At 34.1% G+C, this 18,943-nt stretch overlaps 1 protein-coding gene across 5 annotated transcripts in view; it reads left to right on the top strand.

Annotated features, from left to right (window-relative positions):
- LOC141456792 (furin-like protease 1) overlaps positions 1-18,943 on the top strand; it is a 749,499-nt gene that overhangs the window by 661,054 nt on the left and 69,502 nt on the right. For all 5 annotated transcript variants that reach the window (XM_074133067.1, XM_074133073.1, XM_074133070.1 and 2 more), the window contains exons 3-4: positions 7,662-7,760; positions 14,408-14,536. In XM_074133067.1, coding sequence (XP_073989168.1) covers positions 7,662-7,760; positions 14,408-14,536 — 228 coding nt within the window. The remainder of the gene's footprint in view (positions 1-7,661; positions 7,761-14,407; positions 14,537-18,943) is intronic.

Genomic DNA, 18,943 nt, shown 5'->3' on the forward strand with positions numbered 1-18,943 from the left:
AACCCAGCATACATTTTTCTTTAGAGTTTTTAAAAGGTTCATGATTTAAACCTTATTTTTTTCTGTGACAAAATCCATAAACTGTTGGTGTCGAACCCTTCAAAGTTTATAGAGTTAATTTAAGGTGGGTCGCAATATAATATTAAAGTGTTTATTTATTTATTATTGCGTATTTAAATTGTAATTAGAATAAGCACGAAGTACTGTTATGTGCGTGCTAGAATAACTATGCAACAGCTTCTCTACAGCTTGTTACATCTGTGATTAAAAGCACAGATGTAATTTCAAAACTCTTAATTACACTGAATTTCTATCTATTTAATCTAAAATTCTTAAAGCTTTTTGATGAAACCTCAAGTACTGTGAGATGCATTGACATTCTATCTACAAAATAACTATAATAGTTGTGAGAATTAATGTTAGAGTTTAGTTCAAACTTATTTAATAAAAATCCGTGCTTTAAACAATTATTTATATTTTACTTTGAAGTTCTTAATTAACAAAATATGAATAGATGAGCAATCCATTATTTATCGATAGGCATGATACGTTTGGAAATTTCGACATCACTGGAAGAATTGATAACAGATGCAGTTCATTAAAAGTACTGACATTAGAAACAGAGTTTAAATTTTAACAAACTAGGCTTTGAACAGTTTGTTGCACTTCTAAATAGTTCAGAAAACAGTGAATTGTTTTTAAACAGGAAGACGTGTTCTTTTTTATTGAACATCTAAAAACGTATTTCTATTTTGAAAAACTGATAAAACCAAGAACAACTGTGAGGTAAAAAAATAAATAAGTCTAAATCCGTGGCGTTACAGCTGGCTTATTAGATCGTGAGCGTTAAGAGGCGCGAGTAAGAGATCCAGCACCACGAAATAATATTTGCACTTAAACATTTCTTCGGTTTGTTTGGTCCGTGCTCGTTCTATCTTCTATCTACCCGGCCTTCTTCAAGTCCCAAAATCCCTCCACCAAAGTTGTAAGTCTCGTGATTTATTGAACTAAGAAACCGCTGGTTTTCACAGTGTCATAAATATTCGTACCACCATTTAAATGGTTTCCTTAGTTTGGTTACTCTTACATCCTGAACATTTAGTATGTAAAATTTGTATGTATTTGTATGTATTTTAGTATGTATTTGTTTGTACTACAAATGCTGTTACAATTCAAAAAGTTTACTACAAATTTGAACGTATGTAATGAATATGCACAGGCTGGTATTTATTCCTAATATTAATGCACGTACATTTTCTCTAATAACAAACTACTTTTTGTAAGCCTCACAATGAACCATACCCGTGACACTCAAGCGACATTACAAAATGATCAAAAGACTAATCGACAAACATGAACGAACTTGGACTTCAAATATATGGTACAGCTAAGCGCTTCAATCTTTAACTGCATCTAATCTCTCCAATCGAAAACTGACAGCAATTAGACGATTTATTGCTTAAATCCCGTTACATCAAATTTCATTCCAAACTATCCCAACACTTCAATCCTCTCATACCTGTTCCAAACTGCTCTTCCTTCGAATCCTCCCCGAAGACTGAAGCGTCAATGGTCTCAGGAGCACCTGATTGTATAAATAGAAAAAAGTCATCCTTCAAACTCACTTCATAGGCATTTATTTGCCATATTTTCCCATTTATTAACTCTGATCCTTTAAATTGTTGTAAAATGAAAGATTTATAACAGGTTTTTATTTGTACAAAAATCATCTAAATGATTATTTACATGATGAGAGGAAATCCAGTTTTTGATTAAACATTTTTGTAATGGTATATTTTATCAATAAAAAATCAGTAATTAGGTAAATCGCAAATAGTGGAATTTGTAAAATTGAAACAATGTATAATTTAAAATTGATTGAATAATGTTAATTAATTTAAATTTCAGTACAAATATTTGTTGCATTTAGTATGAAGAGACTGGATGATAAAGGACTAGATATATAATGAATTTAAATGAGTGCATGTAATATAGAGGAGCACTCAGAGTTCTGTTATAAATTTTAAATGTTAATACGTCATTAGTATGCAACTGAAATATTTATTAACTGAAATTATATTCTATAGTAACTCTCAATTATATTGTTTTCGATGAGTTATCGCTGGTTACTTCGATTCTCATATACTTGTAGATGTGTCTATGTAGATTTTTTTGTCGTATCCTCATTTAGGAACCGAATTCAGTTCAGACTTCTGAATTATTGGCAGTATTTTAGTCAGCAATCAGCTTGGACAATGTCACTTATCTTTTGTGTAACGCCACAACTGTTATCTTACGAGTTGACATCACATATACCACTTCCCCTGATTAAGGTACATTTTCTTCTTAGGTACATTATCAACCAGATAACGTCAACGTTCTAAATTAGTTGTAACAATAGCGTAGTTGGTCTATTGTAGATTAAATCTATTGTACACCATTACAGTGATTTACAGTAGTGTATATTGTGACAAAAACTGAGTTTTCGTCGCTCCATGTTGAAATTGAGTTGATGAAGATGCGTAGAGATGATTCTATTCTTCTCGTATTTGTTTGTTTCCTAAGCTTTTCACAATTGCAAATCTTTATCTTACAGCAATAAGATGTAGGAAAGAAAATGGAATAGCCTAACAAAACAACGATGAAAGCAAATCACAGAAGACACTAATGAAAAGATAATTCTTATTGTTAGAGAAAAAGTTCACATTAGAAAAGCGTTAACGTGTTATGACAGTAAAAGGAGTACGAAAACAAGCACTAAAATGTGTCACAAGCAGAAAATCTCGCCAGCAGCCGGCTGTTGTTCCCAGTTCTAGAATAAACTTATTCACCATCCCCTCCTCACTCTGGAGAAACCGTGTACTCCAGGAATGATGAAGGTGCTAGGCTATTGTACTTAATGTTTGCGGCGCCTACAGAGTTTTGTTAGTTCTATCTTTGTTTTTGTGCGTGCAACAAAACCAGTAACATATAAACCAAAATCAACGCGCACCCACCTCTGGACGGGACAATGCCTGGGAAACATTTTCCTTCCTTAACAGATTTCTGGACCAACTATCTGGGAACTCGACGGGCAGGGTTACTTCTACACTACCCGAACAAACCTATCCACCTGTCCACAACACTTCTTCTGTTTACATAATGATAAGGTTCCACAAATATAAACCAGCAAAGCAAGTTTATAGCATGTAATACTGTAAATATAAGTGTCACACATTTAAAGTAAAGTATTTCAATCAGGTGTGTTCGAACTGGTCTGACATCTGGATTTTGGAGTAGAAGCGCAAACCAATTTGCTTTAAGCAATTTGGACTTATGAACCAGAAATCTAAGGGTTTCCTAAGCATTCCAATATTTGCGAATACCAATTTTCCATCGGTATTGTATTTGTATTGCTTCTGTTTACTGAGTAACTCAATATATTGTCCAGGATTGATTACACAGTTTATTTTAAAAAATATATTTTGGTGATTGCATATGTAAATTCAGAATTATCTAATTATTTCTGAATTTGAAACGGATTCTGTAATTTATTTTAATTTTATCCTTTTGCTCCTTTACTTTTAGAAAATATTCTTATTTATTCTTTTGTTGTATAACGTTCACAAATTTATTTTTACGAATAATGAAAACAAAAGATTTAATGTTTGCTTTGCACTTCTTCTTTCCATACTTCCGCTCAAGGTTCATCGATGTTAAAGGAACGGAAAAACCAACTTCGCTAGAAATTTAATATCCGTTCTTTCACAAACTCTTGTAAAGTTCCATCAATTTTTCTTCCTTGGTAGTAAAGTTTTTTGTAGAAAAGTTTAGTAGAAGTTGTTCATTAGTGCTTCGCGTACTTAACAACTGAGGCAAAGAGGTGAATGGTGAACAGGAAGAATGGCTAACGGGTGGTGGAGGAGGGTGAGGGGGAGGGACAGTTGGTATTGTGAAAAAGGAGTTTGCTTCTTTTTGGTGTTCCTGCCCGGCGGTGCAGGAATAGCGCCGGATGGTGAGTTGGCAAATTAGTTGTTTCAGATCCTCTCTCGAGTTGATATATTGTGTTTATTTATTTTTCTTGTTTTTTTCTAATCTATTTAGATATTTTAAAGAATTTTGAATTGGAAATTAATTAACTGATATGAACCTACGAACATACGGACTGTACAGACATTTCAGTCAAAACTCCTCCGATAGATAGCTGACGCTCCTTTCTGCGGTGACTAAACCTCACTCTTCACAACGACCTCAACATTCCCTTCATAGACCAACTCGCTAAGACTAAATACCAAAAATTCCATACTGCTCTCTCGACTAGCTCTAATCCTCTTGTACTGGCTCTCGCCTCCTCTGACATCCCTAACAATACTCTTCGCCGACTGAATCGCCAGTGGCCCCACGACTTCCTTGTAGGATGAAGGCCTAAATCATTATTCTCTTATCTCTCCTCTCTCCTCCTCACATTCTCCTCCCTATAGAGGGTGCAACCGCTGGGTAGCTTCTCTCCTCCTGCTCTCCTCCCGCACCAGTTCATCACTCTCTCCATATTTACTTATTAAAACTGTCCGGTAGGACAGTTGTATAAGGGTTGATCGTCAAAAACTGCACGAAAAAGCGTAACGTTGAAAAACACCCAACTTTGACAATTTTTTTCTCTTTTTCTATAAAAGATAAAATTCCCAAATTTTCTTTGTAATATAAGGCAAATCCTCCTTTATAACTGTTATTTTTTTGCAACAACCCAGATTTAATAGATTTCGAGAAATTGTATACTGTATACAGATTGCAAATAACAAAATAAATTAAAAAAAAAACTGATATAAAATTACAATTATTGGACGATAAAGGAACAGTGAAATTATCAGAATCAAGAAATTTCCTTGCGATCAACCTGATACTCATTTGAAACCGAAACGTCTTGTTTTGTTCTTTATTTTCAGTTTCTATCAGGCATTCGGTTTCCCTAATATAAAATTAAAATGGTTACCAGTCAAGGATGGATAGCGCGTTACTATTTTCACTAAGGAATTGTAATTAATATCATTTCTTATAGTTTTTTTTAAAAATAAGATGTTACGTATTTAAGTTCCTGTGTTCCAATAGTCTAATAGTTGTGTTATTGATTTGTAATATCCAGGCCCTCGGAAGAAGACAATAAATTGGTTGAAACGTTGGCCGTAAAGACGGAGTTATTGGTTTTTGTTATTGTCCGAATCCTCGCTAGTTTAATCCTAAATCTTGCTCTCAACTTGGTGCTTTCTTACCATCCATATTTTGTTTCTAATATTTATTATTTCTCTATCTAGCCTAATTCCCTATTATTTTAGCAGTTTCATTCAAAACATGAGTTTTGAAAAAGCATCTGATTTTTTTTTTTTAAAGTAGAGTAAGGTAAATTCAAAACTAGTAGTGGAAAGCTACTTTGTAAAGTTTAACAAACATTCTTTGGTTGTAGATAAAAGCCAAGTTTTTTAAAACTTAGAAGCTACTTTTTTTTTCTTCTTCTTCTTCAAATGAATCTTAGAAGTGCATTTGAATTATGCAGTAGATGAATAATCGCACACTATGCACACAGATACGTATCACAAACTAGAGTGTTACACATTAATCTTGCGCTAGAAAAAAGAAAAACTCCCTTGAGTTTGGGAAGGGCCCCTTAAATGTCCCCCCCCATCTTTTAAGTATGTACTTCGTGCTAGCTCGTACCTCATCTATACAGGAAGTTTATAATTGCGCATGCTTTTCCTGTCTGAATGTAAGCTGCATCTTTCTTTCTTCGACTTCTTCTTGTTGACATGCTGTATCTTCATCCTCCTTGCTCGACTTCATTTTCCACAGACTTGTTCTTATGTCTCTCCCTCTTACTTTTTACTGTCACTTTTACCACAAAAAAAAAAAAAAGCTGGTAGAGATGATTTTTTTTTGTTCTTTGTTTTTTAATGGGACAGTGCAAAAGCTTGACTTTAAAATGAAGCTGGTCGTGTGTACATAGTACAGACAAAGAGGAAGAGGTCTAGTTTAGAACGTGTGGAGCGGTTGCTGGCTTATCGTGTTAATATTTATAAGATCGTCCGGGGTAGTATACAAAGTGGGCCGGGGAAATGGAATTTCCTTCTTTGTAACTTTGCTGCTGTGGTGTTTTCTTTTTTCCGGTCGATCCAAAACCCTATTTTGTTCTTTTGTTTTTTAGAAAAAACAAATATCTGCACCCGTAATTACTTGCTAGCTACCTTTATTTAATTTTTTGCGCATTGAAATCACCATCTACTACATTAATCTTTTAAAAAAAATAATAATCTGAATACTTCCGTTGTCTTTTTTTTTACAAATCTAATTTATCTGTTTTTCTCAAACTAATTTAAATAATTTTCTATTCAAATTTACCTCTCTTTCCTGCACAGACTCGTGGCTTAGTATAGGCCCATTTTTTCCAAATATCTTTTCTTTACATTCACTTCTTGTTTTTAGAGGAAGCAAAAAAACAACAACTCTTCTTACTAAAGTAAGAAAATCTCTCAGCTACAAGAAGAGAAGTTGACACAACAATAGAAGGAGAGAACAACCCTCATCTGCTCATAGCTGTATCCCAAACAGGAGCTCCTACCAATCTCTGTTTAGAACTTCGTAAAAAGCCACACACGGACGCACCAATACCAACATTCTGTTTAATCATTCGAATTAATAGTTAATTGAATGTAGCTCACTATAGTCAAATTAGAATAGTATTCATAAAACAGGTGTTTAACTATTTTTAGCATAGCTGGTTTATATTTTGCGATGGTCAGCAGCTGACCCCACTAAACTATCAACTTTTTTCGGCCGGAAATCCATTAAACAGATCTAAAAACTTTACAACCAAAAAAAACTGTAATTTCAATCTCTTTTACACTTTTAATTCTAAGTGGTTTCTAATTTTTAGTTGTTGTTGCTATAATTAAAAAAAAAAGCAACATCTGAAGATGGATGATTTTCTCTTTCTAGTTCCTTACAACTCACTATTTCCGGTCATGAGGATATACTCAGTTACAGATTTTAGAGCACGGCATTGCACTGAAACTGGGCGCAAATGACCTGAGACGCTGTCACGCCCTAAAAGTTTAAAAACGAAATAAGGAAGAAGTTTCACATGTTTTCATGGCAACGTGATCCCAACCACCTAATCAACATTTCGTCTTATTCAAATTTAAAATTTAAATCAAAGCAGAATAATTAAGATAACTATTGTAATGGATCAAATAATCAAAAGTATATTTAACAAGATCGCATCCAGTCACGTCGTTTTAATATTTGGATATTTACTAGCAATTAAAATGTAATAAGACCCACGTTATGTGGGCAACTCATTAACGATACACATGACACAAACTTCGTTTGCAAAATTTTACAAATGGCCCAAATTTAGCAACCTATTCTTTAAAAAAAAACTGCTTTTATTTTAGTTTAGAGAACTTTCAAAACAAAATAATAAATACTTTATTTGAGCGCTTTAGAAGAAAAATTTAAAATTTCCATTAAAATTTGACATCACCGTTTACAATATTGTTGGTATTATAACTATTGGCAGAGTGTGGTTCTAGTATTTAATCATAGTGGTGCTAGTATTTAAGATTATCTTACATATTTGAATTTTCATTTAAAGGAAACAAGTTTGACAAATGTTTGTTTCTCTTCTGTTACAGATTTTCCCAGACACGTACCACCTTGAACACAGAAAAGTAGCCAAAAGGTCGATAAAACCGAATACACAATATCATGATAACTTAATATCGGAGAAACAGGTACTTTGATTTAATTTATCTTACACTAGCTTATTTAGAAATTTATTTTAGCAGATATTTCATTTATTCAGCTGAGATAATTTTATATTTTCTTAAGAATAGCAAATAACTGGAGCTTTTTCTAACCAAAATCAAGCTCCATATTACTTTCCCAATAGGTAGGGAAAGCACAGTCTTCTTTTTTATTATTTTCCTTTTTTTCCGGAACCTCTAAAACTAGAACTACCTAGCGTAATGTCTAATATCCAAACTAGGCATGAAAAATAACGTTAGAAATAGAAATTAGGGAATACATTGTAAACTAGCAAAGACTTTCCATTCTTTCCCTTTTTTCTGCACTTGATCTTCCAAAACAAGCCGACCTAAGATGTATGAAACTGCCCTGGTATAAGAACGGAACTTTAGAAGTAGGGAATACGGAAATTGGAGTAAAACAAGTGGAGATTCTTCAATTTCTTCCTTTTCTTTTTAACAGCCAAATCTAGTAGACTGAAGTGGTATTATCCAACCCAGATACTGAAATGAAAGCTTTAGTTCACAGTATTTTTCTGGCTTTCAGGGCCACAGATTGGTCTTCCACCCTCTTAAGGAAGAGTTCTATCTTTGAGGGCTTGTATTGCTTGGGTTTACAGAAATGGTATGTAGATATAGATTGTAATGGTGGATGTCTACAAGCCAAACTAAAATATCTTTTGTGAACAATACTTTTAGTGCCGGGCTTGGGCATAGATTTTGGGGCTTCTGCAAGATGTTTAATGAGTACGTGTATTGAGTGTGTGTGTGGTGATGAGCTCGAGTTTGCCTGTGGGTACGCTAAACCCAAATAGTTGCACACATCAACTACCTCTGCAGGCCCTAAGTGAACACTATCAAAATGTTAGTTAATTATGTGTGTCAGTGTTAACAAGTTTTGTTCATGTTTTTAGTCTGGGAGACCCGCAAAGACTATTAGATTTCTAATCTACTGGCTAGTCAACTTCCTCTCCAACAAGAATCTGTAGAAGTTTGAGGATGGTTAAGAGAAATGATATTATTGGGCTTATGATCCATCGGATGTTCGTTGTTCCCACAAACTTATGTATACATGGGGCAGCTGGATTTGTAAATAAATCCCGTGTTTACCTACTTTCTATTTGTTTGAAAAAATGTTAATATTAAAGTACGTGCTTCCGCCCCTCCATGGATCTAATCGGTAATAGGAGTTTAAAGTCCCACCTGAAACTATAGGCGATTATTTTAATTATTATACATGTTAATAAAACTAGATATTGTTACACCATTCCCTCAATTCTGGCAAATTTTAGATCCAGGAGTCACATCCTCCTTTTTCTTTAAAGTAAAGAATGACTAGCCACCAAAGCCAGGAATCTAGTAAGAATCTTTTGGAGAATTGGAGGGCTTAGCAATTTCTTAAAAACAGATTTAACGATTATACACAAAAGTGTATATAAACCTACAAGTAGAAAGCAATTGAAGTAAGCAAACTGTGTAGGAATAATATTTTTTACTAAATTTAAAAGTTAATTTGTTTAAGTTATTATTTGTTTAACTAACTAGAATTTATTTAATTTCAATTTTACACGCTAAAACCTAAAGATTAATTACATTCAAAACGTACATTAACTCCATCCCATGGTGCGCAATTTCAATGAAAATTAATCAAATTACAAATTTTCTCATCGTATATTTCCCATGTGGTTGTAATTCATTCTAAACGAAAATAGGTCATGATTTATGATGATCATAAATTCATATACCTAATCATATATTATACACCTATACACCTTGTTACTTTATGAGGTTACAAAATTAGCGCTTATTTGTTATTAATAAAGAAATAAACTATTTACAATTAAATTAAATTTTTAATAAACAAAATATTTAAGAAGTTTCACTTTATTATTATATTTCTTAATTAACAAATTTATTTAATTTTAACTTGTCTGGATCCACAAAATGGAATTGATGATATCTGTTAATCTTTATTTGAAGATATTAAAATAAAGTTACCATAAATTTAAGTTTAAAAATAAATATAAATAAAAAAAAGCCCTCAACTTCTTCTTAAGGTTGTTGTTGTAGAAGATATAGCCTGGTCGTTAAGTCAGCAACTTAGTTCTGTCTCCTTTACATTCCCTCTTAATCCCGTCTTTGTTGGCTACATTTTATTTTTCCTCCTCCTGCGTTTCCACACACATCCTGTTTTGTAGCTGACATAAATATACTTGCTCAAACTGTGAAAATCTTGTCTTTCAGCAATAAAGGGATTCGTTTAGGATTCTTCTGTTTTTTTTATGTTTAAAGATCCGCATGCTGGATACAGATTTAGCTCCAGGCCAAATATTTTTTTTTTTATTCTGGGTAGCATTGATGTTCAGATACAAAGTTGTGGGTTAAAAGCTGTGAGATTTGGGCTGTAGAGTTTCATAGCTTAGAGCATAGAACACCCAAGTCCTTACCTCCGAAATCTTCTACTCTGAAAACGGATTCTTTAACCACAAAAAAGCTACTGAACAAATCTATGTATGGGGAAGGATGCTTTTGCTACGATTAGTGTAAGATTGGTTTCAATTTTTTTGGCAACAATAATTATCACGGCTTAAGTCGATCAATTACACTTTGATGAGGATCATTTTCAACAATTTGAGCCAAATCCTTCAGTGGGTACTCAATTTCCAAACTAATAATATTTAGATTTAGAAAGAATGACAGCCTAGATATTTTAAATAGTCCAGTTAAATATTCCTTCTATTACGTCGTCAACATATGCCTTTTAAAAAGGAGAAGATTCAGAAACATGTGGGTGACCTAGAAAACCCAGGTCAAAACTGTTCTTAAACCCAACACCCCCCCACTCAAACTGTTAAAGTCGTAGAAAACGATGTTAAGTTTAGTGCCTTCTGTGACTGCCTTCAACAAACTGTAACTTCATGAACCTTCATCAAGACATGCTGTTGGATGGACTAACCAACCTCTTTGAGTCAAACAAACAAGCAATCATCTTTCCGTAATTGATAAGTAGCAATTGTTTTGAATAATTCCACTTAAAATTTATAAGTAAACTCCTTCAAGTTGCTCTTAACATTAGCATACGAACTGCACAATAATTAGAAATCTTACCAGCAATGTTCTTGGAAACGTTAGCTTCATTAAAACTTTACATTCAACACTGAACTCTCATTAAAATTAACCAAGTTTTGTATCTTCTCAATAACTCTTATTTCTGGATTTGCAATAGAACTTATCCCCACATTAATTGTATATTTACTTATTTTATTTATGTAAATAATTGCTCTCAGTTTCTTTGTAAATTTTAAATAAAAATAAAATAATATAGAAAAGACATTCAAGGAAAATTGAACAATTTGAACACATGAGACAATTAAAAAGCGTCCTTAACCAGTTAAGCATGGAATTTAGTTTTAAAAAATCCCCCACAATGTGCGGAATTAAAATCAAGACAATGACGTGCGTACACTTCGATCGCAGGGCAAAAACAACCAAAAGTTTACAACGTCGTAATAGTCACTGCAAGCATTTTTGCTGCAATATCTGGGGCTTGAGATTACCAGAGCATTCTGGGCTCATTCAAAATCTTGTACCGTCTTCACGTATGCATTGCTGTAGTTAACTAGGGACGCAAGAGCTTTTACAAAGAAGAAAAGAGCTTTGAACTCTGTGCAAAAAGAAATCATGCTCGTACTGTGAGGTTTGAATCTCTATCTAAGAGGTAAAAGACGGCATTGCACAAGGGTTGAGAGCTTCTATTTGTGTGCGTAATTCCCCAATCTCTAATGCGAAGACCAAACATGTACCAACCACTTATCATTTGGCTGGCTCCCACCACCCAATCCGTATAAAATACTTGGCAGTTCTATTGGTTAAAGGAAACATCCCACCAAATTAATATTCTTATTGTATTTAATTAAAATTTCGAGTTTTTATAGTTAATGGCAATTTTATATTTTTCACAACGAGTATACAAGTCGATCACACCGTAATAGAGATTTGGTTTGACGTGTATACACGTCAAACACGCTTAACTGGTTAAATACGTAGAAAAGTAAAAATTAGTTTTCCCATGGACCAATTTAAAAAGAAATTCCCCAATATTGGACCAAACTTATTCCACTTTATTGGTAATAAAACTTTGTAAATCTATTTTGAAACCAACTTGCCCTCCTATTTAAGTATCAAATTATACAGAGTACTAAATTCAGAAAAGGAACCTACAAATTTACATAAAACTCCTAAGCTAGCGCCAAACTTTAAGGCTGAATTCAATCTAAACTTAAACAGTTCAATTTTGACTTTCAAACAAGCATATTTCCTGCAGTTCGCCTCACTCTGCCGCTAACTGAACTCTATTTGTATGATTAACATGTTTTCATATAGTAATAAACAGTTTAATAAAGTGAGTTATTGTTGATGACGGTTTAAAGGAGGCTGTTCTTTGAAAAGACAATCTACAGCATCAACAAAAAACCCTCTAACGCTCAAAAAATAAAATTAATGAATCCCTTGCCATTATTTTAACTTACAACACCGAAACAAAATTTATAGATTTTTTTCAACTTTATCTCTTCCTGCATCGATTGCAACAAAAATTTTCTTAAACGTTGGGCGTACTGTTAATCACCAAAATGTCTTTTACTTTTTGCTGGCAATTTCTGCCAGAAGAAGTGATTTTAAGTTTGTTTTAGAATCTGAGAACCTTTGTATGTTGTTAAGAATTTAAGATTTCAAAGGTTAATCTGTGGGCTTGATTGCTAAACTAAGTAAGGGTTTTTTTAGGATTTATAACTACTTACTGAGTTTGAGCCTCAGTTCTCCATCCCTTACAGTCCCTCGCCGCCGTTTCCCAACCATGCAGGCCGATGGCCTCCAAGTCGTCTCCCTACATCCCTCTGCAGTCTTAGCTTTGGTCTGCCTAAAAGTCTTTTTCCACCAGGATGCCCACATAATTCTTTCTCTTAGGCTCCGTAGGTCCTACCTCCGCTTTAAGAGACCAGACACATCGAGTCCACCGTCAGCTGTTCGTCCACAAATATCATCTGTTACTATATTGTAACTGTGAACAATATTAACACTGATTTATACATGCCAGGTATTAATTATCCGTACCACAACGATTATAAAAAATCTGAATATGGGAGAAATTATCACTTGTTAAAAATTTTATAATTTGTACTTTTATAATAAAAATACAAAAAATCATTAGAGAGTTTACCCCACATTTGTTTTAACAGGAATTTTCTTCGTATTTTACCAGGACATATTTTATTTTCATTTTCTTCTTATCTTACACTTGCATTTTCCGACTACCAGTAAAGTAATTGCCTATTTGTTCAGGTGGTCTTTACGTACAACTACCAATTAGGTGGAGGCGACTAGCAAACATACTTTACTGTAAATTTCTTTTATTAACCATTAAATAAAATCCAAGGCCTAGACCAGGGGAATCGAACTCAGTACCACAATACCAGGTACCTGGTCAAGTAAATCCCCTGGACAACGCTCTATCCTCGCACCAAAGACCTCTGTAGCCATCATCCTCACTCCACGACACGGTGGCTTCTTTTTCTGTGTCCATGCTTAATCTTTCGCTCTGGTTCTTCTTACACAGGGCATCCATCGCCTGTATCCACATCATCTTATACCAATGTTTCTACGATGATCCCTTATTTTTATTCATTTCCTTCATCATTATTCATTGTCCTGTCCTCTCTTCTTTAAGGCACTTCCTCCAGTAATCTATTGCTCTTACGTAGGTATCCAGTGACTTAATGTTGGCCCAAGTTTCAGCTCCGTAATATCTTCGACCACAGAATAAAATGAATTTTTTTTCTGATCCAGATCCAGATCAGCAATTCTAAAACAAGATTTTCCTAAAATTATGAAATTGCATGTACATTATTTTAGAAAAAAATCTTCCTTTAAAGTGTTAATCCCAATAATGTCCCTATCTTTTTTTTAGTTTGTGCCTATATTACTGGATAGTGTTGGATTGTCGTGACACGTGTGGACACAATAGTGCAATAAACAGAGGCATTGTTCAACTTGATAGTATTTAATTAAACTTTTCTACCCTAGAGGGTTGCAATTAAATTGTTGCAATAAATACAAGATAATGAAAATGAAAGAGAAAATGTTCCATTGAAACGGCCTGAACTTCACTGGACTCTTCAAATAATTGCAAACACTTCAAAGTTAATTGTTTTGATGTCAGGAATATCCACCAGCTTTGCTATTTTTACTTGTCTATTTGTAATGACGTATTCTCCTACAATCCCATCTGTAAACCACAAACTGCACTAAGGAATCAAAACTAATAGAGTGAGAGGTGACTGTAGCAAATACAGTTACATCTCGTCTGGACCTTCAATCATTACTTTAGACTGCCAACAGACCTCTGAGCTAATCCATAAGGAGGAATGCTGTAAAGCTAGACAGAGTCTAGGATGATTTTAGATTCCTGGCAGTCAGACAAACATGTAACCAAAGAAGATAAAATTGATAAATTCAACCTGGAGAGAAAGTTGATTCTATAATGAGACAGCTGTGAGATTTATCTCAGAGTTTCTTTTTCTTTTTCTCATATTTCTCTGCACACCTTTGATCACATTACTTTTCCTTGTTTATTTCAGGTGAAATGGGCCAAACAACAGAGAGCGAGAAGACGGAAAAAACGAGATTATCTGACGAGAAAAGACTTGGGTTTCTCAGATTCCCATGTGTATCTAAACGATCAAAGGTGGCCTCAAATGTGGTATCTTGTGAGTACAATTTCATTTATTAAAGATTTTATTTATTGATTTAAAAGATTAAAACAATAATTTTAATGTTCATTATCTTAATTTAAGGAATTTATTTTTGTGTGAAGATCTCCCCTTGAAAGAAAAATATACAATTAAGATTGTTTTAAGAAGAATAGTCTTCTAGTAGGGTAATATTTTGTGTTAAATTTTATACAATTCCTTAGGAAAAGCTACTTACGCATTAATTTGGTGAAGAATGAACGAATCAACGATAACATGTGCTTAATCCAAAAAACACTTTTTTAATTATGGTTTGAATGGCAACTACTTTTAGATGGGTGGCTAGACAGTAAAGCCCACGCTCCCTGTAGATTCCAGTAATAACAGGTAGCCGGCATCTAAAGGTAATCACGCCCTTTCCCCTGAAAACACCCAAGTTCTGAAAAAGAGCAGAGAGTACCGACAATAAGGGCTCCAATTGTTCAGTGGATGGCCTTCTTTGCCACCACCTTTAATGGTTGAAGATAAAGAGATGTCAGATTAAGGATTATCTGCTGGTGGGTGTCAAGTTCTAAGCATGTCTCTTGTTAGCCTATTGTCAGGAATAGTTGCCGAGCGAGTAAGTTCCTGGTTTATATATAAAGCTCCTTGTTTATTAACAAGGCAATTTATAAGAAGGGAGAAATAAGCCTTAATATATTTCAGAAAATTGTGTAGAATGTTGAGATAATAGAAAAAGCAGATGAATAGTAATCTATCATAGGACAGGATCGCAGTTTGCCTTCCTGAGGACAATGAAAGGGCATTACCCAGAAGGTCGAATAGGGCAGAGAAGTATCTCCACTCTTTTTTCACTGAAAAGAAAATAAACCGCATCGCAATTTTTTTTTTTAAGAATAGATGTCAGCGTAGTTATTTTTTCATTTTTAGTTAGACCTTATTTTGAGGCCCTTCCGACCGCAGTGCTTTGTTTTTAGAGATTATAATTGGCAAGATATGCTCCCCTGACTGACGGTGCATACATGGCACCCTTTTATAGTTGGTCCCATATAGCCCTTTTCAAAGAGTAACAGTAATTAGCATTCCCACTTTTTTTTAAATAGATAAAATAAGCCTACTTCTCTCAGCAGCCATCTCTCTTTAATAGTCCATTGTAAATAAACTAGGGCTTTCTTATCTTGCTTCGTGGTAGCATAAAATATGTTCTATTTTCTTTTGAAAGATTGTGAAACATTTTATATTTATAATACTTAATTATTAAGGGTTTTACTACCCCCTGTTATTCATTATTCTCTTTCTTTTTCTTTTTTTACTTAAGAGTTTATTATTTATTTATTCTGCAGTAATATTATTCATTCTGATTTATTCAGCTTGTTCTTAGTTAACACCCTTGTATATTTCTGAGTTAGTTTCTTGTTTGTAATATAGTCATTGCTTTTTTATAACAACTTTCAAGTTTTTATTAATGAACTAATTTAGTTTTCCCGAACACTACTAAGAAAGATCTTAAGTGAATACACAACACACACGAGTTTTTCTTGGTCTTGGCATTCACTTGGTAATATAAATATATTTTATTATTATTTGTATAATCTATATTATTGTATAATCTGTATTATTTGTATAATCTATATTATCAGTAAATGAGTCAAAACATTTATAAGAGAAATATGATCTTCATTGAAAAACAAAAGTTACATTATCGTAACAGTCTCCAAGCAACGACTGAACGATACCTTTCAGAACAGTTCTTAGGACGTCGTCCTCGCTGTATTTTTTTATCTGCTGAAACAAGATTTTTGTGCGGATATACTGATAATGAGATTTTGTGAATCCATAGGGCTAAGTGTAGAGATTTTGAGTTTGCAATTGATGCAATTTAGATTCTAAATCATGATCTCAAGGGGTGTTGCTTGCGATCTAGAGAGGTGGAGGTATGGATGTCCCGGAACCGAGGATTCGCGATGAGGGGGATGTCGGAAAAGATGTCATGGCATTGGCTGATAATATAAATTCTAAAAAATAGTTACTAAATTTGTTTATAATGTACCGTTTGCAAGTAACAGTTTGTGTACTATGCAATTGTAAAGTGGCGTCTTATTAAAAAGAGATACTTAGATATTAACATATGTTTTCTTAGTCACTTAGTTAAGTATAGGTATTCTTGGTTGGTTAAGATATTAAACTATAGTTCACTATAGTTACCAAGGTTTTAATATTTGTCATTTTCTCTAAAAGTAAGATGAAAGAAAATTGTCAAATCAAATTTAAGAGAAGAATGGTAATAGGTGTTGTCTTTAAAGATGCAATTGGAAAACCTATAAGATCTTCCGCCGTTAACTTGTTCCGAACAAAAATCTTGGAACTTAAACGTCCTCCATGAATGGGTGTACTATTTCTGTAACTCACAAAGCAGAAGTCTGAGGGATTCCCGTAAAAAGGTTTGGCCTCCAATGGGAGGCTGTTTTGAAAAGCTGAGCGCTCTTTAACAGAGAAAAGCAAGAAGACAGTTGTCTATTCAACCAAAAAGACTCCACTAGGTCCAAATGATTAATTGATGAGGTCAAATAATCAATGATCTTTCTAATTGCCAGAATGCAATTTCCATTGCACATATTGATACCCTGATGGTGAGTGATATTCTAGGCCGGAAGCCAGGCGGATTTCAAAGAAAATACAGCGAAAGAAAAGGTCTACAGAGAGAGTAAAAAAATGTTTGATGATGAACCTAAATCTAATTCACACTTTTACTTTGTATTTTGTTCCACATTCACTTTATTTTCACAAATAAAAAATTAAAATAATCTACCAAAGCCTATTGGAATCTGTCTTTTTTTTTCACCTTTTTTTAGAAAGTGTTAGCAGAAGTGATCAGTCGGAGTGAAACGATTAAATATGCAAGAGAGCCGTTGGTTTGGTTGAGTTGTTATCGCGTAAATTGTAGTGAATCCCCGAGCTAAGGGGTGGTGCAAAAGGCTCGGTAGAAGGGCGAATACAGAGCGATGGTGAGACAGTCACCAAGGCAGAAGTAGAACCAATGGGAGGCTGTTTTGAATAATTAAGTCCTATTGTGTTTATACAGGGCAAGCCAAGTTTTAGACTTGAAATTGGTACTACCCACCCGAAACACAAATAGCTCTACCTAACCTAACATTACCTGGCTTAGCTTTAGCAAAATTATGCTTCTATTTAATACAATTACTAATTTCTGAATTATCGAATTAATTAATGAATACAATTTTACTAAACTTTAGATCAATGGGCTTTAAGTCAGGTGTGGACATTCAAGTATAATGCCCAAGGTTAAGTTCAATATTATCTTTTTGAACCTTGGCTTTACTAAAGGCTTTAATTGATATTGACATCATTATTACATACACAGGATAGGTCGTAAAGGATATACAATCAGTTTTAATTAACTGGTTTATCGTTTCCTGGAAGAGAAGAGGTGTCCCTTGCTGTCGTCCTGAGTATAGGACCGGGAGAGGATACCCCTAGAGAGGACTGTACTCTTGCCAAGGCTGTGGTGTATCGTCGCCAACAATATGTTGTCCAGGAAGAATATCAAGATTCTATCTGCAAGCGTGTGCCAGTGGTGAGATATTTTTCCAATGTTCGGCCCAATGTTTGAATACACTTACCAGACTTGATGTAAGGTTCTCTATTGGACACAAGGGACTTTCTTTTCACCCTCGTTAGTTTCAGGTTATACTGTTGCTTCCTGGGAGAAAAAATCTTATGATCCTCCAAAGTTGGTAGTATCTTCTTACCTGGATTTATAAATAAATTGGCCAAGTTTCCAGGTGTAGTTTTCTGACAGTAAATTATAAAAGTCGGAACATGTTATAATAGAGCACAGTCTGGTATATCCTTCTGAATATGTTAGTAAGAACAGGGTGATTGTTCCTCAGGAGATATTTTGGATATCCTCAATGATTGATCAACAACCCAGTTTGTTGTACATGGCTGTGATTTGATGAAGGCTCGCAAAAGTTTCCAATGGCTAAAAAAACTTGTTGCTAGGGCATCCGCCACTTATTGTTGTTAGATGATAAACTTAGTAATGTAAGCCTGTTGCTGGATTGTACAGGCAGGGTTTTTCGCAGGCTGTGTGTTACGGGCTGTTCGTACATTTTGTCGCGAGATGTTGTCAGAAAATTCCCAAGTTTTGGTCCTTCATTTTAATAAGAATGGGGTAGGAGGAAAAAAAAACAGTGTATGGTGGTTGTCATTCTTTCCTGTTTGGTTAGTGAACAACAGAAAATTGTATCCGGATGTAAAGTCGTATTTCCGGTTTTCAAATTTTGGTCAAAATTCCTGAGAGGTTTATTTATGATTGAGGTTGATGCGTTTTAGTGATTCAATTTTAGATATTCTATTGCATGCGTACAGATAAAAGGCTATGATCAAAAAAGCATTTTAAGT

Source organism: Rhodnius prolixus, unplaced genomic scaffold, assembly GCF_049639745.1.
Source record: "Rhodnius prolixus isolate KJV_2025 unplaced genomic scaffold, Rpr scaffold_10, whole genome shotgun sequence".
Taxonomy (NCBI): Eukaryota; Metazoa; Arthropoda; class Insecta; order Hemiptera; family Reduviidae; genus Rhodnius; species Rhodnius prolixus.